The following is a 25374-nucleotide window of genomic DNA, read 5'->3' on the forward strand; positions in this document are numbered from 1 at the left end:
AATATTTCTGTTTGTGGCTATGGCCTCACCAAAGCAGGAGTGCTGGTGTTTGGCTGGCCTTTGACTCTTAATTCTGCACACAGTTCTGTCTCCATAGTGCTTCCATTCCTGCCTTTTTCACCCTTCAAGAAAGGCATGGTAATCTTGCAAATGTTAGACCTACAAGATGGCGTGACTCAAGGTCACATTTTCAGTTGCACATTTTCTTCTCTCCATGTTTGCTCTTCTTTTCTTTACACAGAGAGCAGGAGCAGAGGGGGGGGGTGAAAATTAAAAGTATTGGTTTTGTCAATCTGTTTCAGATGTTTCTTGCCAGTGTTCTTTCACATCCAGATGCTGTGGGAGCTTGTATTGTTAGGGGAACCGCTTGTTGTCATGGCACCATCTCCATCCGAGTCTTCAGAAACTGTGTTGGCACTTGTAAGGTAAGCATATGGAGGAATTTTAAAAGCTACATGACTCTGATCTCACTATGAATCACAGAATGAGAAGGCTGTAGCAGAATCTTTAATTTTGAGGCTCTTTTTTTAAAAAAAGCTATCCCACAGAATTGAAGGAAGACTTAAACATGTAGGTGGCTTCGTCCTTGTGTTATTGGGAGGAGGAGAGCTGCTGATGGACAGAGGAAACATCTTCCTCGGCTTCCTTGCCCAAATCACTTCACTACTTGCCACCTGTCCCAGAATGGTACTTGCTTCCTCCAAAGGTTTTCCTTCACTGGAAAATAAAAGAATGACGTAGACATTCAGGAAGCTGTAATGTTACCTTCTTTATACTGAGCGAAGTAATCCTTTCTTTTGAATTGTTAAACATAGGCTTTTTAGCACATGTGCATTTTTCCTTTACAGATAATACAGTCAAATGTTATGTAATCGAAGTAGCTGGACTCTCTTTCACCACCAGTATCTGGTAGCCTTAATAAGCTATACTTACTATAGCCATTTTAAATGAAGCTTTTTCAATAATAATATAGCTATCCATGGATGAAGATGATTTAGGATATCTTTTAACTAATTAATTAATTATATTTACATATTACCACATATCTTTCAAGATATGGGGTTAGTTAATGTAATGATAAGTATTTGTCTTCAGTACTTAATAACTGAAGCGAAATATTTATAATTATGTGGCTGAAGTCCAATAGTGAGCTACAGCTGGTGAATCAATGGGGATTTGGTGAGTCAAACCCTCTGTAAGTTCCATTGACTTAAATAGGCCAACTCTAGTAGTGGCTTACTACTGGATTGCAGCCAATAACTGAAAGCTAGCAGCTGTGTGGAAGAGGAAAAGTTACTATGAGCATTTTTAATTACCTAATTACAATCATGTGTCAAAATAATCTGAAAAAAGATAGTTTGTAAGTTTAACTTTCAGTTCTGCTAATTAAAATTGCCACACACTGGTTAATCATCTAAGTCAGATAGTTTATGTTAAAGTATTTATATCTCAGTCCTTCAAGAACAGTGTTCAAAAATAGTACAGTGGACCCTTGACTTACAGACGGCTTGACTTACAGACTTTTTGAGTTACAGACTTCTCTGGCTGCAAAATTTAGGTTTGACTTGCAGACTGAGATTTGACTTAAAGACCAGAAAAAAACCAATATGGAACAAAAACGGCCTGTTACGGGATTAATCGGTTTTCAATGCACTGTAGGTCAATGGAGACTTGACTTACAGACTTTTTGACTTGAGAACCGCCTTCCAATACGGATTAAGTTCTCAAGTCAAGACCCCACTGTACTAAAACAACAAGTGAGGCCAGCGACAGAACACTGCAGTGTGGATTGTTTTTGTTCAGGGCTTTCAGCTAGCTAGCCATCTTCCTTTCGAGGAAAATCCATTCTGATTAAAGATAGGGGTACAGTGGTGCCTCGCAAGACGATGTTAATTTGTTCCGCGAAAATCGCTGTTAAGCGAAAACATCGTCTTGCGAAACACGTTTTCCCATTGAAATGCATTGAAAACCTGATAATCTGTTTCAATGGGAACGGATTGTCATCGTAAAGCAAAAATTGCCATTGGAAACATTGTTAAGCGAAACGCGGTTCCCAAGCGAAGACAGCCGTCTAACGAAACAGAGATCATTAAAAGACTCGTATAGCGAAGCAAGACCAATCTGTCAAAAACATCATAAAGCGAAAAACAGGGACCTAAAATTTAACCGTCTTGCGAGGCAAGGTCCCTAACATCGTTAAGCGAAAATCGCCCATAGGAAACATCATTAAATGAAGCGCAAGATTGTTCCGAAAACCTCATCGTAAAGCGAATTCATTGTCATGCGAAGCAATCGTCTTGCGAGGCAGCACTGTATTCGTATTGTCCACACAGCTGGATGGACTTAACGAGGGTCCACTCACACATCTGGCGGCACTGGTGGCCCCTCTCTTCCTCCCAATCGCGCCCAGAGCGCTGCTTGGCTAGTGACTCAGCAGCCTTGCAGAGGGACTCATCCTCCCTCCTATTGCCAGGAGTGGGGCTAGCTGAGCGGGGCTCTGGGAGCAATTGGAAGCAAGAGAGGGGCTGCTGCTGCCACCGGACATGTGAGTGAATGGTCGAGTGCCAGGGGGCCGGACCCTTGTTAAGTCCAGCTGTGTGGGGGTATTTGTATACAAATAATTCCGATCTCTTCCCTGTAAAGCCCCCCCCCCCCAGTTTTCCATGCATTCCCACTGTATAGGTTAGTTCAGTGGTTCTTAACCTTTGTTACTCGGATGTTTTTGAACTGCAACTCCCAGAAACCCCAGCCAGCACAGTTGGTGGTGAAGGCTTTTGGGAGTTGCAGTCCAAAACTCCTGAGTAACCCAAGGTTAAGAACCGGTGGGTTAGTTGACATTTCGTGGCCACTGCGCATGTGGAAGCCTCTTATTCGGAATGCCAGATTTTCTTCAGTTTCTGTGAACCTTAATTACCCAAAGCCAGTTGGTGACTTTTTTGTGGTGTATGGATGTTTAAAGATGCTTACTTTGAGAATGAGTGTAATAGGTTGACTAGTTCAGCACATCTGTTTTAAAAGATGACAAATAAAACAACCACAGTATAACAGGACTTACCTGGATCAACAGTGTAAGCATCATACAGATGACTTGATTTGACTTCCTGTGTCTTTTCTTCACAGCTGTATCTCACCTTTGAAGTACTACAGTGATTTTAGGCCTTATTTTACAATACATGACAGTGAATTCAAAGAATATACCACTCGTACACAAACCCCGTAAGTAAGGTGAACTACAATTACTGGTTCATTTAGAGTAATTTTTCAGTCATAATTCTGACTTGAGAGAGTATTGTGTGCATCTCTACTAAGATGGATGTCTCATTAGGTTCAATGGGACTTAATCCTGATCAAGTGCATGAAGGACTGCAGCCTTAAAGGAACCAAGGATATGCTAGATACTTTGGCTTTGGAAATCTTAACCAAAGGCTTTGTCCTTCAGTTCTACAGCTCTGCAGCAGTTGACTACATTGAGTCCAGTGTTCAAAAACAGGAAATAGAAAGCAGCTGATTTCTTGATATAACTTTATTATCTTCTACTGTACAGAACTTACAATAATGGGAGTTCTGTGTACATGGCTACTGTGAAATCCTTTATTTAGATCAGGGATACACAATCTCAACAGGACTGAGAAACACTTATCAGATTTATCTGTAGCCTGAGGGCTGCATTCTGAAGAGTATAGAGGTGAGGGGCCATGAACCTCATCAAACTAATATGCTTTTTTAAAAAAAAAAAATAGAAATGTGTGTGGTGGTTATCTACCATGAAGGTTGCAACAATTGATTATTGTTAACTGAAAAAACCTTTCAATTAAAAAGGTGGTTTTTCAGTGAATTTTTTAAAAAAATAAAAATAAAAATTTGAGAATCTTTAGGGGTGCCGGGGTGCCAGAGCAAACTGTTCCCTAGAACAGTGGTGCCCAACCTTTCCTGAGTCGCAGACTGTGGGGGTGGGGTGGGGTCTGTTCACGGGGTGACCCCCCCATGCTCGTGGAGGGGCAGGGCACAGGGGTGGAGCGTGTTCATGGAGGGGCTGGGTGTGCTTGCGCGCATGTATAAAGGGGTGGAATGCGCTTGTGTGCTTGAGTGAAGGGGCAGGGTGCGCTCATGGGTGGGCAGGGCACCCATGCATGCAGGTGGCAGGCTGTGCATGTGGGGTGGGGGGAGAATGTGCACAGGGGGGAGATCTGTCTCCGCAGCCCGGTCCTCCCATGGCCATGGACGCTCACCAGGCCGCAGACCAGGGGTTGGGGACCCATGCCCTAGAGAAGGCCAATGGAGGACTTCTGAGCAAAAAAAATATTATGTGGGGAGGGCTCAGGAATGCTAGGAGGTTATAAATGGACTTACGGCTACATGAAATCTATCCTGATTTTAAGTAAAAATTCTTACCTATAATAAAAGTTAGAATGTCGGTAATGACACCTTGGGCCCTTTTTAAAGAGAAAAGTAGGGTAAAAATTTTGCGTACACATATACATATATGTACTCTCTCTCTCTCTCTCTCTGTCTCTGTGTGTGTGTTCATGTATAGTTATAGAGGGGCATGATAATGCATTAACCCTGTGTTTTTGCTGCAGTATTTCCTTCCCCTATAGTAAATTGATGAGTAAGACTGACTGCCTGAGCTTGACTGGTCCGTCTCAAAAATGTGCAGCAGCTTATGTTGCAACTGTGCCATTTTAAATTCCCATTTTAGCAAGAACATAATGTGCGTGGGGGTGGGGACATCCAAACATAGGAAATAAACCATCTTTGTGAGCAATTTATTTTTAGAATTTAAATGGTGTTATCCCAAACAAGTCTTGCCGAAACAAAGCAGTGTTTGGAATGATGACCCATTCTGGTGCAAAAGATCAGTTTATCATATTTCAGATAGTTTGCTGCCCTCCTCTGTGAATTCTATTGAATATTTTATATTTGGGTCTAAGTTTCCCTGTTTTATAAGCAAAATTCTTTAGCAGTGTCTGTTTTAAGCTTCACTAACCTAAAAGTCAGAAAAATTTTTATGCTTTTATTTGGATCTCTTTGGAATGCTGTCACTTTAAAAAGTTTACAGTAATGTAGTCTTTCCAAACATGGTCTCTTTCAGAGAACTTGGTCTTAGTTGCCACCTGTCTCCCCAGTTGGTATGGCCAGTTGTGGGGAATGTTGGCTGTTCAAAACACCTGAAGAGCAGTAGGTGGGGTAATATTAGAGCAGTGAACTGAGAGATTTAAGAAAGACATGTTAAAGTTCTAAAAATCTAAGAGGGAAAAACAAATCAGAACTTGAAGGATACATGGCCAAACATAAATTCATAAGCGACAGTTCAACATTTTGGAGCTATATACTAGTGTATATATGCGCATGTTTGTTTTGTCCTCTGGTCCTGGTTGTTCCCCAATTTTGCTTGGTCCTTTAGAAATCCCAAACAGTCCCCTAACCTCCATAGGGTTAGGAGACTGTCTAGGAGAGCATAAGAAATTACCCAGAAAGTTGCAAGGGGAAATTAAAAAACCTCTCATTTTCATGAGCATGAGAATTTTTCTGGGTCACAGATCCTTATAGGAATGAAAGGGACCCTAGTGTGCACCACAATCCTCAGTATGCCATGAAAACACCTCTTTGTATTCTTTTTTCCCAGCAGAATTCTTCCTGAATTTAGTAATGTTGAATCTATGGCTAGATTACAGATCTCACGAAAGCGTCTTCTACATTTCAGGCCTTCTGTCATTCTGGGAGTAACAAATCCTTTTTTTGCTAAAACACTGCAGCACTGGCCACACATCATCCGAATAGGAGACCTCAAATTGTCAGGTAAAACAGCAGTTCTAAAGTTGACAGAGAATAATAAAATATAGGTGGTTGCAGATAGCAATATGAGCAGAAGCCCTTCATCAGACTCACATCTTTATAATGTGAAAGAGTGAGTATTTATACCATTATCCAATTTAAGGCAGCACCATATGTAGGTGCTGGGAATCCATCCTGAGGCTTAGGCTGTGGCGTTCTTTGTCCCCCTGCAATGGGGTAAATGGTAACAAATACCATTGATCTGTCGAGCCAAGTATTGTCTGCTCCTGTCTTCTCTGTCTTGTTGCCCTACAGATATGCTAGGCTGCAACTCCCATTGTTGCAAGACTGCATAGGTATGTGAAGGCTGCTCAGTCTTGGGTAGAGTTTCAGCCCTCCTGCCTCAGAACCCTTCATGAAGAATAAGGCAACTTCAGAGGGCCTGCAGTCAGTTTTCTATACCCATAACCTCCTGAAGGCCACACGAGTCCACAAAGTCAGGAAAATTACAAATAAACTAAAACCAAATGTTGCTGTAAGTCCACTTCCACTCTGTTCTTTCATGGATTAGGTGAGGGTTCTTGTGACCCAAACTGCACCTCATTTTGTTGCAGATTTATTGAAGGTTGTTTTGTGTTTGTGTTTTTGGTTGGGGCTCATCTTGGGTTCACAAAAGCAGCTTTGAGGGCTGTGTGTCCCTCTTTGTCCTTCTCCTGCTTTAACTGGAGATAACCAAGGGTTAAAACTATGGCCTCATAGATAAAGTGTTCATGGCCTACTATTGATAAGTGAGGTATGTGTGAAGTTTGCCATGAGAAGTCCTTGGATGGCGGGGACCTCCTCCCACCCAGGCTTGCCATTCTGTTAGGTCTTTAGTGTGTAGGCAGTGAAAAAAGGAAAGTGATTGATGCAAGTTAGTAAATTGCCTTGCTGAGCGAACAGTTATATAAGGCTGCATTCTTAGAGATAACAAACTGGAACTGTAAAATATGTTTGCTTTTTAAAATCCTGGGCTTTTTGAGACAGATGTTTGTTCTGAGATATAGAAACAATGGTTAAAAAACAATCTTTCATTGTTTTAGACAATATTGAAAATTTTTAACTTTCTGTAACTTGCTATTTAAGTAGCACACTGCATTTTAAAACTTCATATACTCAGTCTTATAGTTTTTTGGAGACAGAATCTGTTCACTATATGCTTACATGTGTGTGAATGAATATATTGACACTCCTGCTCCACTGTGTACATGCAAAAGCGTTTTAGGCCTAGGATTTTAAGGCCATGTGCTGGCCTCTTAAGATCCTAGTACCTGTCTCATGTGCCATCTCTTTATTATGGCAGGTGAAATTCCAAAGCAGGTGAAAGTGAAAAAGCTGAAAAACCTAAAGACTTTGGATTCAAAACCTGGTAATAACTTTCATCCTTGCAAACTTACTAGTTGCTATATATTCTTGTGGGTCAAAATTAGAGAAAACCCCTATTTTCTTTTTAGGTGTTTATACATCTTATAAGCCATACTTGAACAGAGATGATGAAATCATAAAACAGTTACAAAAGGTAATATTTGAGAATATTTGTTGAGGCACTGTATTAACAGAGCTAGGGAGGGGGAAGGAAATTTATGGAATGTACTTCTAAAAAAAGCCCACAGATTTTTATCCTCTTCTTTAAGGGAAACCATTTTCTTCTTCCTGTTCTCTTTTGTGCAAAATGGTCTTTCTACTTAATTCTCATACATGATACTTATAAACCTTAAACATGCTCAGTATAAGTCCAGAGAAGGCGACTAACCTATGCTGTGTACCCTGTTACCTGCATATTGGTACACTTCTTTGGATTTATTCACTGGCATTGGTACTGGTATGGTATAGTTGAGTATTGAGTTATCCCATGTTTTCTCGTAACAGTCTTGATGAAGCAGGCGACCATAAGCAGAAACTGGTTAGAATCCTGTGGCTAAGCCTAGTTAATTGAACTAAAGTAGACCCATTGAATTGATAGGGAGTTGGTGAGTCAGTTTCTCCATATGTTCCATGGATCAAAAAAACCCAGCTCTACTTTACTTGCAACTTTTAGTTGTAGGAAGTTGTAATTATAGTAGGAGCATTTGAATCAATGGAAATTAGGGCAGAGTTGAATCATCAAATGTCCACTGATTCAGTGGGCTTACTCTAGTGGAACTTACTAGGCTTAGCCACAAGATTTCATCCACTGTTTTCACTGTGCTGCACCATGTTTCAAGAAAGATATGTTCTGTAAATGCATTTTTTGTTCTATAGGTTTAATGTTAAATAGGTTTCATGATTCCAAATAAGCTGTTGTTACTGATGGAGATTAGTAAAGGAATCATTAAGAGAAAGCCTATTACATCTTGTATGCAGTAATTCATGGAGTGTGACTACAACATGTAGTTTTCAAGAAAGTCAGTTACTTTTTCCAATGTTTTTTTTTTTAAAAAGGGAATACAGCAGAAGCGCCCTGCAGAAGCCCAAAGTATAATCCTTCGCCGTTACTTCTTGGAACTGACTCAGAGCTTCATTATTCCTCTTGTAAGCTACCATGAAATTTGCAGATCTTTGTAATTTAAATGTGATTAATATTAAAAGCTTAGTGGTGTTAGTATATTGTTTTTTAAAATAGGAATTTAGTGTCGAATCTGTTTAAGAAGCAGAATAGTTCCATTAGCGTAGTCTAGTGTAATGAACAACTAGGTATTTTTCGCTCTATAACCAATCATTGTAGTCTGCCCCACATTTCTGCTGCATCTACCTTGTTTTCTTGTCCCAGTGTGCATCACTTTCCTGTCTCTAAGGTATTTGAACCATTTGAAAATTCTGAATATGTTTATATATTTCCTCCAGTTCTCTTGCTTAGTTCTGGATGAGTCTACTGATGAAATATAGAAAGAGCAAGCGGCAGGGACAAGCATCTGCACGCAACATCATTGGTTAATGACACTGATGTTGTCCTTTTTAAGGGGCAGATTTGTTTCAGAGGCTTTTGGCTGCTGATCAGTGATATGTCACATATTACTCTTCTTTGTATCACTACCCTAATTTCCTCTCTTGCTGCTACCACCATGTGTCAGACAAGGCTAATTTTTTATTAGCTAAGTTTAAACTTTTTATTTTGGAAGTTTTAAGGTAATTTCAGATGTCTGAAGTTTTATTTTCATTTTAAGAGTAGTTAGACAACACTTATCTTAGTGTCAAGACATTAACTCACTATAGCAAAAATCCATATAGAAGGCAATCAGAAAGGAAGCATATACTTACTTGGGTCATATTGAAATGGTGCAAAAGTATATATGCTTTTAAGATTCTGCTGAGTGGAAAGTCCTGATAGCATAGAAATACAGGATTGTGCCACTTGCACAAGCGGTACTATTGTACAAGTGGCAATTTCATGAAGAAAACCCACCATCCACTTGTACAACAGTAATGCTTGCGCAGACAAGTAACTCCCTGTTACTACACTAATGAGTCATTCTATTCAGTGGAAGCTCAGTAGAATATTGTCTGCTATTTTTAAAAAAATGCTTTTATTGGGTTGATAACCATCTGTTGCAAGTTGTGCATTGGCAGTGAGGTCAGGCATTAATACATGAGACGTACACATTTGTCGGAGCACAGGGTCCATTTTGAAGTTGTAGGTCTTTTGAAGGAGAAATCTGCAAAGGGTATCAGTTGGGGAGTGAGTGCTGTTTCTCGATTCCAGCAATGAAAGGTGATATGAGAATTCAGAGCTGCTACATTCACCTGTAGCAGTTCGGGCACTCACAGACCCTCCAGTTAAAAGCCAGTGGGAGTTGTGTAATATAGATGTACGTCAGCATAATAAAAAAGATTCTTCTAATCGGTTTACTTTTAAATGCCAAATGGATTGTAATTTTGGGCTTGTCTGGTACTGTACAAGATTTCGTTTGTATATGTGAGTGTGTTTAATCTGTCATTTTTCAGGAACGATATGTGGCAAGTTTGATGCCTTTGCAAAAGAGCATATCACCCTGGAAGGTGAGAGTATCTTTCAACAGAGCATTTGTTTAAGAAACAATTTGACTCTTTTACTAACAGCTATATTTTTTTTGCAGAGTCCACCACAGTTGAAATCATTTAACCAAGAAGAATTTATGAAAACACTTGAGAAAACAGGGCCTCAGCTTACATCTAGATTAAAAGGAGACTGGATAGGACTGTACCGGTAATTTATCTTAAGATACCTGTATTTCTGAGCTTTTTTTTTTTTAAATACATTAAAACCACCAAAACAATCAACCCCCCAAAAAAACTTCCTGTATGCTAACAGAACTGGTATGCAGGGCTATTATTTTATGGTTGCCCTAGCTCATGGAAAGAACAGGTAACTTCCACTGTTCTATGTTTTCATAGAATATTGCTCATCTGTGCTTCTTTTTTTAAAAAAAGATCATTGGTGTTTTTATGATAATATTAATAACATTACATTTTATCATGTGCTATGCTACACAGCTGGAAATTCAAGTCATCCACTCTCTCTCAAACTTCTACATGGCAGGCTTTCCTTGTTTATAATTTGGGAATGAGATCAGCCAGTGACTTTGCAAAAAATAAAATAAAAAACCCCCAATGAATCCAAAGCTGACCTAACATACAGGTGTCCCAAATTTAAGTTAAACATTATTAATCTATGCTAATACATCTGACTCTATGCATTTGTGGCTTATAGTTTCATGTAAATTTCACATAGTAGCCAGTTGTGACATTTATGCTCAGAATGAAAGCAGACAGTTATGGATATGAAAGAATTAATTTTGTCCCTGTCAGAAAGAACTATTTTAATACTGAAAGTAACAAATTGGTGTATTTTTATTTATCTTTAGTAATTGCATACTCATGACTGACAACCTATTGACATGAGACAGAATAGACATACAATGTTTTAACATAAAGATTTTAAAATAAATGTTTGTGGCTAATTACAATGCCTCACTATTAGTACTGGTTACATTTATTTTTAAAATATGTTTTTCTAGAAAGCAACGAATTCCCACAAGATTCCAGTGCATTCTGCTAATATAACTTATTTTTCTTTTTTATCTTAAAGGCATTTTTTGAAATCTCATAACTTTGATGGTTGGTTCAGGACACGTCGCAAAGAAATGACTCAGAAGCTGGAGGCACTGCATTTAGAAGCATTGTGTAATGAGGTTAGAATGATGACTTTGCCCTAAATCTTGCTTTTTAAACTTCCCTTTGGATTTTTAAAATATGAAACTCAATTTATATCTGAAAGCAAAGTATATGAGATGCTCAAAGAGTAGCTTACCATTGCTGCCTCCTAGGGAGTTTCTGTGGCTAAACAGGAATTAGAACCCCGGTCTTTTGAGTCCTAATTTGACACTTTATCTGCATCACCCTGCAATGGTTAGGATATATCAGGGATTTTTCAGTTCATATTGTGAACAGGGATGGTCACAAATTGGCAGCTTATGCCATTTCATTTTTTTCTTTGCAGAACAGGGTGTGGTGCTTCTGAGCCCTGCCTCCTCTGGCAAGCACTCGCTCAAGAGGCAATGCCTGGAAGAGGGAGGGCCAGGAAGCCAGAGTGCTCTCTCTTTCTGAGTGGCTGTCCGCTGGAGGAAGTGGGGCTGGGAAGCACCGAACACCTGTTTGGCAGAAAAACAAACCAGCATGAACTGCCAAGCCAACAGTTCGTGCCTATCTCTAATTGTGAGTAATAGCGACTTTACTTTTCCATCCTGTTTTCTTGTTTCACTGTTTTGTTTTTACTTTTTAAATATTGTTTTCTGGGATGTTTCTGAAGGGCAGTATATAAGTAGTAAGAACGAATAAATAAAGTACAGTGGTGCCTCGCTTAATGGGCGCCCTGTTTAACGACGAATCCGCATAGCGAAGAAGATTTTGTGATTGCTTTTGCGATTGCATTGCGATGTTCCCTATGGACCTTCCGAAGCTCCCGCCGGTCAGCTGGGGAAAATGCTGGCGGGCACTCGGGAGGAGGGCGGGGGAGCCTTCCCCCGCCCTCCTGCCTGAGTACTGGCCCCATTTTCGGCCAGCTGATCGGCAGTTCCAAAATGGCCGCCACAACCATTTTCGCGCGATTTCCTCGCTTACCGAGGGCGCGAAAATGGCAGCGCTATGGAGGATCTTCGCATAACTGAGTTTTCACCCCATAGGAACGTATTAAGTTTAATGCATGGGGGTTTCCCACCCGCATTGCGATGTTTCCGGATAGTGACGATTAATCCGGAACGGGTTAATGTCGCTATGCGAGGTACCACTGTAATTAGTAACCCGATAACAGTCAAACATATTCACTCTGAAAGTTCTGATGTTTGCTTATGTAAAATGTACTATTTTTATTTTATTTTGAGAGCCATATACTGTATAATGCATTGAAGAAATTTGCATGAAGATCCAGGAATATGACATTTGCTTTCTGTGTTAAGTCACAATTAGTTACAGTTCTGACTAATTGTTAGGTGTATTCTTTCTTTAAAAAAATAGGACTTGCTTCTCTGGAGTCAAGAACACACTGAAGTGGAAACAGTGGACCTAGTATTAAAATTAAAGGATAAATTGGTATGTTGATAAGAGTACTCAGAACATTGTTTTTTTTCCCCCTTACCAATGCTTGCATGTCTTCTGTCATTCTAATGACTCTGGGTGAGGACCATCTACTGTTGCTCTCGTTCTGAAACTCAGGGTAACCCCCTTCCAGGGTGTATAAAGAGATTCCAAGGAGGCCTCAAGGCTGGGAGATTTTCTTTGTCTCACTAAATTCATTTTGTCTCTATTGTTTCTTAAGGAAAATTACATTTAATAAAGTTTTGCCGCAAGAGAAATATGTGCTTATTTTTAGTTTAAAATACTTTTAGTATATGTTTGTCTTTATGTTTCATTTTAAATGGCAAGTTTTTGTTAAAGGAGATATTTTGCAGGTACAAGGGAGGTGAGGAGACATTTCTCAAAAATCAAGAGGGGTGTGTGATGCTGAAAAGCACTGGGAAGTGTTGTGCTGATGGGAGCATTTCAGTTTTCTAGAAGGATTTTGAGATGCTTCCCTTTCTCCCCAAGTTTTATTGCTTAGCCTATGCTTCGAAAAAGGACATATTTGGCCATTCTTCAAAAGAATTCTAAGGTGGTCAAAAGCTGATACTCAAAGTGGCCAAAATCTTTTGAGCGCCCCTAGTATTAAGGGAAAATAGCTATTTAAGTAAGTTCAAGTGTAGCTTTTCTAGGAGGTAGGATTGCCCTTCACAGAGAACCTTGGAAACTATAAGCATCTGTAGGGTTCATGCTGTGATTAAAGCTGGGGGAATGTCCAAGAGGCAATCTAGAATATTTCCAGACAGATAGGATGAGTGTGAATCTTACTAAGGTTTTTCCTTAGCTGGACCGCAGGACTACCGTATTTTTCACTCCATAAGAAGCACTCTCCCCCCAAAAAAGTGGGGCAAAAAGTATGTGCATTTTATGGAGCGAATACACTTCTGCAAGGGCTTCTTTCCCCAAGCCATCAGAGACCTCCTCGGGGTCCCCTGCTGCCGCGATTGGACCCCCAGGAGGTCTCTAAGGGCTTTGCCCCGACATCAGAGGGAGCCCTTGCAGACCTCCGAAGGCAAAAAAGCAGGGGGAAAGGATGGGAGATTCTAATTTTTATAGGCTAATGTAGAATTGCCATATTTTTCGCTCCGTAATTAGGTGCTTCTTATGGTCAGGTGCATCTTATGGAGCTAAAAATACGATAGTTTGGCATGAGGACAAATACCCATGGATGGTCTCTCCCTGCCTACCAGGTAGAAGAGAGGAATAACATACTTAGCCAAAATTATTGGGGCGTGCCATGGAAGTCTTAAATTGCTGCACATGTGCATACACTCCTCATATTTTACTAGAAAAGGGTAACAATAGTAAATAGAGTGCTGAGAATCTCTGTTCTGTTCCCCACTGAGACTGGGAGAACTATGACTACAAAGAGAAATTATGCTTGTCCTGATAGTCCATATCCCAAGAGGTTCAGTCTCCTTCCTATTCATCATTGTTACTATAATCCTATACACCTTTCTTCCTGGCATCTTCTTGTGTTTATATAAGGCTTCTTTTGTATGTGGTGGCTCATTCTGATTGGCCTATGAATATACTTGTTGCATTCCAGCTGTTCTAGATAACTTTTTTTGACACATTAAAATAGGAGGGTGTATCACCATTGTACTACGAGCATTTTCTTTAATCTGTAGGTGATATTCAGGAAAGTTGATTCCAGAATAATATGTTTGTTATTAGCTCCCTCTGCTGCTTCTATGCAGATATGGATGGTTTCTTTTGTCAACATTCTTGAGGGAAATACAGTGGTGCCCCGTATAGCGGGGTTAATCCGTTCCGGATTAACCTTCGCTATACGAAAACATCGCTGTGCGGGGCAGGAAAACCTATTGGAACGCATTAAACTTAGTTTAATGCGTTCCAATAAGTGTGTAAACTTACCCCCTCCAGCGATGTTTTCGCTCCGGCGGCCATTTTGGAGCCGCCGATCAGCTGTTCGGCGGCTCCAAAATGGCCGCCGGAGCCCCAATCGTCGCAAAGCGAGTGTGGCGATTGGGGCTGATCCGTATAGCGATCCCCAAAAAGGGATCGCTATACGGATTTTTCGTTAAACGGTGCACTCGTTAAGCGAGGCACCACTGTATTGTAATTGGGGATTTTTCCCAAAATATTTAATGGAACTGAGGAAGCGGTAGTATGGTGTCAGTGTCCAGGGAAGAAGAAACCCAACTTTGGTTGAAGTGAATGAAGTAGAAATTTCAGACAGTAACTGAGCCTGGGGATGTTAGGTATTATGTCTGGGACCTTTTGCTTAGGTTCATTTCTACTACTGAATTATGGCAATTTCCCAATTAGATGACCTATATACAGATACTACTTTTGCAGTATTTGTGACAGCAGTAGCCTTGTTGCTATGTGCTATCAATTTGTTTCAGAGTTATAGTAACCCTATAAATTGATACCCTCCTAAAGGTCCTATTCTTAACAATTCAGATTAGGTCTTCTGCAGTAAAAGCTGTGGCTGTATTTACTGACTCAATCCATCTCATGTTTGGTCTTCCTCTTTTTCTACTACCTTCAGGTCTTCCCAGGATTATTGTCTTTTCCAGTGGGTTTTGTCTTCATATGATACACCCAAACTACAACACCCTTAGTTTAGTCATTTTAGCTTTTAGTGAACATCCAGGCTTACGTATATCTACCAACGTATTTCTGAGTGTCCACTATTGATTCATTTTGAATGAATCCGTTTTTTTCTGGAAGCTTTCTTCATTGTCCAGCTTTCGTGTCTGTGCATGATAATCTAGAACACTGTACCATTGAACAGTATCCCAATGACACATCCTTAACTTGAGGATCTTGTTTAGTTCTTTCATACCTGTCCTTCCAAGTCTCAGTCTTGTTTGGATTTGTTTGTTGTTTCAGTTTCAAAATATGATAGAACTATAAAAACATAGAAGACTATTAACAATTGAAATTGCTTCATTGTCAACGTTAAAGTTATGTACTCTGTTTTCATAATTTTTGTCTAATATTCAACTGCAGTTCCGCTTTTTGAGTGTTCTTTCGTCTTCTTCAGTTGTCATTTCAAATAATTGTTGCATTCTTCCATTCATAAGGTGTAATTTGCATAGCTTAAATTACTTATATTCCACCAATTTTCATTCCTCCTCCACTTGTATTTAACACAGGTTTTCACATGATATTTTGTACGTAGAGGTGAAGCAGATAGAGAGATAAAATATACCTTTGTCTTGCACTTTTATGAATGGAAAACCATTCAGTTTCTTCATGTTCTGTCATAACAGTAGCTTTTTATAGAGTGCAGGTTGTGCATCAGTTGAATGTTGTGGAACACTCATGTTTTTTGAAACAGTTGATCCTTTTCATGATCCCACAGTCAAAGTCTTTAATATAAACTACAAAGCAGAAACTAGTTTTCTTCTAAAATTCTTCTTCTGCTCTAAGTAGATCCAACATATATATGCAATATGGTCTCTGGTGCTTCTTAATTGAATCCAGTTAGTATCTGGTATTTTTTGGTATACATATGGTGCAAATTATTGTAAAATCCTGAGTATCATTGTGCTTATATGCAAAATTAATGTAAAAGTTGTAGTTATGGCCTCCTTTCTTTAGGACTGTATGTTTAAGGTTTCAGTCTATAGCTCATTAATTTGTTGGTTTCATATCATTCCATGGATTGTTCCCCTATTTAATTTCTGACTCCCAGGCAAAGTTCTCTGATGATGTTTGGTTCTGCTTTATTTCCTACCTTTGCATTCCAGTTGCCTATGATTATTAGCACATTCTTTTTGGTGTGTGATTAGTTTCCCCCTAGACACCTACCTAAAGGCTAAGGCTTAAGTTATGTTGGAACTGGTGCATTTGGTGAGGGCTTGAGAGAGGGCCTTCTCTGTTACTGCTCTCTGGCTGTGGAACTCCCTCCCAAAGGATGCCAAGCTGGCCCTGTCTTTGTTATCCTTCTGCAAGCAGACAAATACCTTTCTCTTCAGGCATGCTTTTTCTCAGTAACTGGCTGCTGAAGAGGATGTTCTTTAAAATGGGACTGGTTTTTTTTAATATAGTTTGTTTTAATATTGTAAGCTGCCTTGGGTCCTATTGGGGAGAAAGATGGGATATATTTTACATAACTAACTGATGATAAATAATTATTGGTCTTATCATGAAGGCTAATTAATATTACTCTTTGATCAGATTTTGCCATGGGCCCCTGACTTCTAGCTTCAGTAATAGTCATGGTGCTCCTGGGTTTGTCATTTTCAGTGTGAAACACTTTGTAGTTATCTGATTGGAAATGTCCTGTTGCAGTTCACTTCAGTTTACTCACCCCAAATGCTACTGTATTTAAATATTTCATTTTTTCCTTTGTGATTTCAAGCCTGCTTTGATTCATATTTCTCACATTTTATGTTCCAGCTGCATATGTTGTGCAGTACTGAACCTTACTTTTGCCTCTGAGCACATCAGCAAACCAGATGTCCTTCTGGCTTTAATCCAGTTGCTTTTTAGCAACAGCAGGAGTCATGCACATCCTTTGCTCTCCCTCAGTAGCTGACTGAGGGCAGTCCAACTTGGAGTTTAACTTTTGAGCATTATTTCTTGTTTTGTTTTGGATTGTCTCATCATAGGGTTTCAAAGTGTACCTACTATGGAATGTTTACCAACATCTTTTTCTGTGCCATACTAATGAAAGTTAGTTTGCGTGTCAGTTGTGTTATCTAAGAAAGATCCTCTGACAATATTCTCCCTGTAGTTGCCCTTGAAGAATTTATCTGCTGCCCATCACCATTCAACCTTTTGGTTCTCTTTTGCTGCGTCTTAGTCCGGTACTTTACTTGGATCATTCCATCTAATGTGAACCTGCTGGACTCTAGCTTCCTAACAGTATTGTTCTCAGCTTCTCTGATCCACACATACCCCACTCCCCCTGTTAAGATGTCCATCCGAAACTTTAGAATTGTGGCCTCATTTCTGTGTTTAAAAAACAACAACTCCTCTTTGTTGTCTGCATACATGCCAGATATGGAGCAGAAGAGCAGTTGTGTAGCAGTGATATTTACTTGTACATTTGGTCATCTTACTTTGAGTTTTCATACTGCCACTTTTTTAGTTACCATTTTTATTACTGCTTTATTTATTTATTTATTTATATTTATTTATTTATTGGACTTATATACCGCCCCATAGCGCTACAAGCACTCTCCGGGCGGTTTACAATTTTAATTATACAGGCTACACATTGCCCCCCCAGCAACCTGGGTACTCATTTTACCGACCTCGGAAGGATGGAAGGCTGAGTCAACCTTGAGCCGGCTACCTGGGATTTGAACCCCAGGTCGTGAGCACAGTTTTAGCTGCAGTACAGCGTTTTAACCACTGCGCCACGAGGCTCTTCTTTATTCCTACTCCTTTTTGCTTTTTTGTGTTTTCTGAGGGAGTATTTTTCATCTTTATGTTCTTGGTTTTATTATTTAAGTACAATTTAAAAAAAAATATTAAAAGAGATTATCCTGTACCAGGCAGACAATTTAACACCGATATTGTCATCACCTCCATCTTTGTTAGCACCTTTCTGTCCGTGAGATCCTTGGGTCTGATTGGAATTTCTCATATAATTCCAGGAAAAACAATAAAATATAATAAAAATTTCTCCATGAGAAAATAGTCATGGTCAGTTTAGAAATTCAGAGTAGCTGTAAAAGTTCCTGTAGGGAGAGTAAATAATCTGCTGTATGAACAATAACCAGCATTAAGAGATGGCAATGTGGAGCATACTGGCGGAATAAGATTCCAACTTAAACATTTGCTAAACTCAGCTTGTATGAATTCTAAAAGTAAAGAGATGGTTGTTAATCTCAGTTATGGTATGTAAGAACTAGATGGTTGTACTAACAATGTGTCTGATATATGAATGATCTGTTTTCGATTCTCTCCTGGTGACTTCTCAATGAATGTTGAATTCTCATAGATGCTTCAGAACTTCCACAGATGTTTAATAGCACTTTCTATGATTACAGGCTGATGGAGAAAATTTACCAGTGAAACCTGGCACTATGAAAAAGTTACAGATGCACATTGATGCCATTATACTTGCACAGCCAGAAGATTTACAGGGTATACTGACAAATACTGGTTCAACATAACTAAATTGATTTTTAACACAACTATACGGATTGCATCACACTTTTCAAACATACACAGAAGACCGTTGGAGAATCAAAGAACAGCCGCTGTAAAACATATATTGTAATGGAAATAGACCATGTTAGTATCTCTGAAAACTTTTAAAGATATCTTGACGTTCAGCTTGAACAATAGGAGAATCTGAATGATTTTTTGTCAATTATGTTTTAAACTAAGTGCTCTTATTGTGAATCTGCATGCCTCTTGAAGGAACCCCTGCGTACAAGCCCATAATGCAGTGCAGGCACTGCAGAGCTTTGTTGACATTATGTCCAGCTGTATGAAACTCAGGGGAAGTAATGTTCCTGTTGGTTTCAAAGACTATCCTACTGCAGGTAGCAGCTAGTATCTCTCCAGCAATTTTCTTTTCTTTTGCCTCCCCACCCGCCATCAAAACGCAGTCTACTAAACACTTTCAACTTACTTAAAATATCATGGGCCCGAATTGCCGAGCAGTTGTTCAGCAATTAGAGCACCCTGGTGAGCCAGTGTACTCCTCCTCCTCTTCTTCTTGCTCCTTTGGTTCAAATGGTACCCGTAGTCTTTCTGCTCTCTCTGTGGTTGCTGCCGGTAGAACATTTTCTTTAAATCAAAGATGGAAGTTATTGGTTGAATCCCAGTAGCCATAGCTTGTCCAGTTCAGAGATCATGGCAGGCCACCGTTGTCTTAATTTTGAGTTGCAGTGAGGAAGGAATGGGACACCCGGACCCAAAAGATTAGGACAGTTGTACTCCTATGAGGGTGTTCTTGATCACATCCTCTCTTAACAGTCCGCAAAGTGAGCAGATGGCTTGAGTTGTTTACAGTACAATGGTCCCTAAACTATTTATATAATAGATACTGATTAATTTAAGTATCAAATAATAAATACATTGACTTATGCTTTTTATTCAGATCGTCTGGTTTTTACTAGTTATTAGAAATGAAAACAATCAGTATAAATTCCTTGGGAGAAATTTGTCTTGATTCTCCCACCAACCAGCATATGTACTTTCAAAAATTTAGAATCAGATTAAAGAGTCTTATTAAACATCTGAAATGTATCTGATCATGTTCAATTCATATTTTAATTTCTACTGTACTAAAATAAATAACTAAAACTTTTTATAAAATGGTGAAGTTCCTTCTAGAATATCTCCACTTCTCATTTCTTCTAAACCTCTCCTCAAAATTTACTTTTTTGGGATGGCTTTGGATCACCCCATAGTTCATATATTTTATTGTAACTCAGCCAAAGTATGTGTAATTGAAATAATGGTGTATTTTTCCCCTGCTTCCCATTTCCCTTGTGTTCCTTTGTCTATGTGTTTATTTTACAGTCCCTTAGAATAAACATCTGCCATACTATTTCTTTGTAAAGAGCCATGAACAGCGATGGTACTATATAAATAACAATAAACAATAGTGATAATTCAAAAAAATATCCATAGGCCATGCTGTTAAGATTTTTACAATAGAGCAGACTTCTATATTGAAACATATATGTGTCATGAGGGAACAGAGAAGATGTGTACCCATCTCTTGGGACATCATTAATAAATGTTTGGAGACAGGGTTTCCTCATGTTACATTTTTAAAATTGGGCCACCCATCCACCTTACATGTGAAAAAATGGGAGTTTCTTTTTCATGCACTGTTTCAAATACATGGGGCTGACCTGAAACAACAAGCTATGTCTTTTTGATTTTAGTGTGCTGGCTTAATACCAATTTACTCCAAAATAACATCTATCCCATACTTGCTGTGGGAACATTAACTAGCATTAAACTGTTGTCTGTCCCAATTTTATAAAGCTTTGTCATGTTTTATTTTAATTGCTTTTAATATACAAAGAAGAAAGAGGCTGTCTACTTGTCTGGAGAGTTTTTGCAGATCACAACAATATGTATATTAAAAGCATGCATTAATGAGCCATTTCTCAATAGCAATGAATCATTGTAACTAAATGTGTAACAATTCTAGAACCCAAGAATTGTATAATAAGATTTGGAGGAATCGTTCCAAGCACATTATACCAGCTCTACTGTGTATCAGTATTGTGTATATTACCACAAGGAATGTAAATGGAAAAGAGGGGCCAAGAGTGTAAGAGTGATCAGTAAGAAGGCGTCTTGTGATATCTTAGAGTTTTATTTGGCAGAAGTTGGCTACAGGTTAATGAAAGCTTATGCTGCATAAAACTTTTTGGTTTTTTAAAAGTGCCACAACGCTGTTCTCACTACAGTAGATAAATGCAGGTAGCCTCCAGGAAATGTCTGCTGTATTACTAAACATTTGCTTCATTTGGAGAAATGCATTGTTGTGAAAAATTGCCTTTGTATGATATTTTGTACCAATATTTAGAGTCCTTAATTTTAGCTATAAACTGTCATTTGTATTTTTAAGATGTATTTTTAATACTCATATGAATTCCAAATCAGAAGCTGAAATTAAAAACTGACTTCTGCAATTATGCCACTATTGCATTAATATCTAACACATATTGTTTTGCACAGCTGATATTATGTTTAAAATGAGGCCACTAAATCTTCATTATCTGAAGTGTTGCCTAGTACATCTGAATTAGCTACATTAGCTTATTTTTAAAATGTATTTTTTTAAAATAGAAAATAAAAGTTCATTTTTACAGATACTTTGTTCCTGTTTATTCATTAAATCATATGAGTACAGTGGGGTCTTGACTTAAGAACGGCTTGAGTTAAGAACATTTTGACTTAAGAACCACTCTCATAGGAAAATATTGACTTGACTTACATACTTAGATTTGAGTTAAGAACTGAAAAAAAAACCACATGGGAGGCAGGGAAAGTGCAAAATTTGAACTTTCAGTTAACTGTTGGCCAGTGAAAAGGGTGCCTGTCTGCTTCCTCACTCCTCCCAGCGTTTAGAGAGTGGATTGGGAGACAGTCTTCGGACTGCCTGGTACTGCCTGGACTGTATCTTCCCTGCCTTCCCTGAACCTTTCTTGACCTAAGAAAAAAAGAAACAAAATATTCCCCTCTAGTGGTCAAAGGCGGAATAGCAGCTTCCCATTAGTTTCTATGGACGGAAAAGAGCAAATACGGATCAAATGGTTTTCAATGCATTCCTATGGGAAATGCAGATTTGACCTGAGAACTTTTTGACTTGAGAACCACCTTCCAATACGGATTAAGTTCTCAAGTCAAGACCCCACTTTGTAATGGGATTCTTGAAGCTGTTCAATACCTTATAGAAGTGTGTTCTTGTTGATAATCATTAAGTGCAATCAAATCAATTCTGAATTATGGTGACCCTTTTCAGAGTTTTCCAGAGTATTCAGAAGTGGTTTACCATTTCCTTTTCTGGGGTGCCCTGGGACTTTGCAGCTTGCCCATGACTACATAGGCTGGTTCTACTTGCAGGAGGCACAGTGGGGAAGTCAAACTCCCATCCTCTGGATCCCCAGGCAGATGCCTAAACCATTGAGCTGTCTGGCAAGCATTAATGCTCCACATTCTCATATTTTCTATGCACTGATAAGATGAAACCCTGTGTATATCTGTGTTGGACTCACTTCCTATATACCTACATGCTTATGTAGGTATTTATTTTTCAGTACATTCAGTAAATAGTATGATCCTGAAAAAAATGTGGCATAGGGCACAGATGACTGCAGTGGAAAGGAGTAGATAATGTATTCTTCTATCAGTTTTCTTAAACTTATCCTAGCTGTCTCCAGCTTACAGTTTACCTCCTTTTTCTTTAACAACCAACAAGGATCCATAGAGAATTCCCACTCTCTCATAATAGTATTGATTTTGTGTCTATGGATTTGAATGTTGCCATGGTGATCGCACTGAAATCTGAACAGCACTTAATAAAAAGTCAGTCCCAATAAACACAATACCTTTTGTGATCGGATTCTTTGTTGGTATCTGACAGTTCCTTGTTTTTGGCGCGAAACAACAGGAGATTCTTTGAATAAATTTCTATTAACAAGACTAACAGGTTTTTCTATCACAACGTCAACAGGATCAATAGATTCACCATTAACTGGTAGGTCAGCCCACAACAAGGGCAACGTGGTCTCGTAATTGTCTCTTTTAACAGGACTGACTGAAATGCTCCTGATCTGTCAGCCTTCTCAGATAGCCATTCCTTACCGCACAGATCATCCGGCAGCAAGGATGACGTGACCATTCTCCCTTGGAGGGCTTCTCGTGCGGTTGGACTGGTCCTGGTGGAATCACCCTCTTCCAGTGACCTCTTCCTTGTGGGTATACTAAAACTGTCCATTCCTCCAGTCCCAGCCCTTCAATTATTGGTTTCCCTTCTTCCACCTTTTTCTCTGTCTCTTTCGGACCACGGCTTTCAAAACACCTATTCCCTTTTGCTGGATTTGGAATGCTCTCGGTTCTCCTTCCCCTTTTATTCATTATTCTTCTAACACCACCACCTTTCTTGTCTCCCCTGATTCCTTTCCCTCCTCCAAAGTTAAGAAAAAGTCTATGTCCTTTCTCTCTTTTCTGACTCCTCCCCCTTTTCCCACCTTTAACCCTTTCATCTTATAATTTTTGCAATCTCCTTTTTCAACTTCTCTTTTTCCTCTTTTACAAATGTTTAAGGGGACAGCTCACTCTCACTTTTATATTTTCTTGCTCACACCTTTGCTTACATGTCATTACCGGTTTCTTCCAAAAAGCTGCATTGCCATCCCTGATTAATACATCGATGTGCACCAATTACTCCCAATACAGTGGTGGCAACTAAACAAAACCATGGACAAATGGCGTTCCATGTCTAGTCACACTGGCCACGTGACCATGAAGGATTGTCTGTGGACAAACGCTAGCTCTATGGGTTGGAAATGGGGATGAGTACCGCTGCCTAGAGTTGGACACGACTGGACAAAATTGTCAAGGGGAACCTTTACCTTTACCTTTGTTTAGCATGACAACCAAACGCAGCAGCAGCATTCTGGTTTGATTCCCTCCCAGCAAGCCAGGAAAAACAAGCTCCAAACTGTATATTCTTCTCTCTTGGGCTTGTTAGGGGAGAAGTAATCTATGTCACTGGGCCTTAATCAACAAAATAAAGACCAAAGATCTGTAATTTGTTCAGTCACTCTTGCAGAAAATTGCATGGCAGCTCTCCATAAGTCAGAATCCTTGAGAATTCCAGCTAGTCATGACATGCTGAAACTTTCGTATGAATCTGTTTTGAAGTTATTTTCTTTATGGCAGACCTGAGCAAAGTGCAGCCCGAGGGCCACATACGGCCCGTGAGCTGCTCCTGTCCGGCCCGCCCATCGTCGCTCCAGTCCGGTGTTCAAGCACTTGTTCAAGCCCAAGACAGACTGGATTTCTCTCAGTGAACAAGCTGAGCATCAAAACCATTTATAGCTTTTTGTTTAAAGTTGATCAGTTACTTATCTTTAACATACCGCAAAAAAAAACTCTTTAATATTTGTGAAGATTAACAAGTTTAAAATAAAAACAATCATAACATCACAGTTTCACTTTATTTTTAAGTAAAGTTGGTTCGGCCCCCGAACACAGTTCAGATTTTTTCATGTGGCCCCCTATAGAAATTAATTGCTCACCCCTGCTTTATGGCATATGAGTTGCCCCCTCTTGGATGTACACCATAATGGGAGCGGCTGGGAACAACACTAAACTGTGTTGCAAGTCCAGATTCTTTACAGGGCCACTGAAGATGAAATGTCCAAGCTAAGACACCAGAAGATGCATCCAAACTCTTCAGGAATTGATGGTACAGAAAACAAATAATAGTTCCAATGGTGATGGCAGAGAAATAGAAGCGCAGCTGTTGGGTAGCAACAGCAATGGAAGATAACTCTGGCAGAGGATATTTTCACGGACAATGGCAATGACTCTCAAGCTAATTTTTGCTGGTACTGCACACAAAAAGGCAATGGTAAGCCATTTTTGAAAACTTGATACCAAAGCTGTAACTACGATGGGGCAGAGATCTGAACCAGGATGCCAAAATATAGCGGGTGCAAAAATTTGCCGATGGAAGATGGCAAACATGCCTGTTAACATTTGCTGAAGAAAGGATGTGAACGCAGCTACCATTTCCAGCCTTGCCTACCTAGACAGACAGATATAGAGAACAGGTAGAGGCTCTGGGTGGAATTATTATGGCTGGTCACACAGGCAAACTCACCAGGCCTCCCATTCCCCCGTTCCTCTCCCTCTGTATGTCTGTCTACATGACCCCCGCTTAATCAAACAGGGCCTGTTACCTTGTCTTAGTTCTAACATCTCTGCAACAGCAATTCTGGGCACTGTGTCTGGCCTAATTTAATAGACGATGTTAGAGGGCGATTGGAAAGAATTGTGCAAATTACAAATTCTTCCAGATGAACAAAACTAACATTTTGCAAGGAGCAGAAATTTGGGGCTTTGACATGTAATTTCTACATTACATTTCTCCAGCCACCAAGAAAGCAGAATGAAGTAAGGTCCTAATTTGACGTTATTCTCACAAGACCGATCGAGTCTAACGGCAATGTCTCCATCCAGGCACACTTTCGATACCATCTCTTCACGCCTGGGAGAAAACAGGTCTAGAGCTCTGGCAGTCATAAAGCCATTGTACAGTAAAAGTAGGCCTCGTCCTTCGCGTGGGGCGCATGTGCCTCCCAGAACCCTTCGCAGCATAAAAGGCGGAAGGAAAGCTCAACAATAAGAAGGGGAGGGAAGGTTACTCGTCTTCCCAGCAGCCTGCGCGCCTCCCTCCCCGTTCTCGAGGCGCCGCGTCCTTGCGGGACTACGTTTCCCGTCGTGCCACTCGGCTTCAGCACTTAGGCGCCCAAGGCTGCTGCTCACACTTGGCCCGCTGGGAGTCGTAGTCTTCCG

At 39.7% G+C, this 25374-nt stretch overlaps 1 protein-coding gene across 1 annotated transcript in view; it reads left to right on the forward strand.

The window, feature by feature from the left end:
- Positions 1-21159, forward strand: part of DENND6A (DENN domain containing 6A) — a 40536-nt gene extending 19377 nt beyond the window's left edge. The window contains exons 10-20 of the mRNA XM_072989606.2: positions 303-425; positions 3121-3216; positions 5705-5799; positions 7118-7183; positions 7269-7333; positions 8236-8325; positions 9736-9789; positions 9867-9976; positions 10859-10961; positions 12283-12357; positions 18363-21159. Of these exons, the coding sequence (XP_072845707.2) occupies positions 303-425; positions 3121-3216; positions 5705-5799; positions 7118-7183; positions 7269-7333; positions 8236-8325; positions 9736-9789; positions 9867-9976; positions 10859-10961; positions 12283-12357; positions 18363-18488 (1003 nt within the window). The 3' untranslated portion in view covers positions 18489-21159. The remainder of the gene's footprint in view (positions 1-302; positions 426-3120; positions 3217-5704; positions 5800-7117; positions 7184-7268; positions 7334-8235; positions 8326-9735; positions 9790-9866; positions 9977-10858; positions 10962-12282; positions 12358-18362) is intronic.
- Positions 21160-25374: the final 4215 nt, after the last annotated feature.

Source organism: Pogona vitticeps, chromosome 2 (genome assembly GCF_051106095.1).
Source record: "Pogona vitticeps strain Pit_001003342236 chromosome 2, PviZW2.1, whole genome shotgun sequence".
In the NCBI taxonomy this organism is placed as follows: domain Eukaryota; kingdom Metazoa; phylum Chordata; class Lepidosauria; order Squamata; family Agamidae; genus Pogona; species Pogona vitticeps.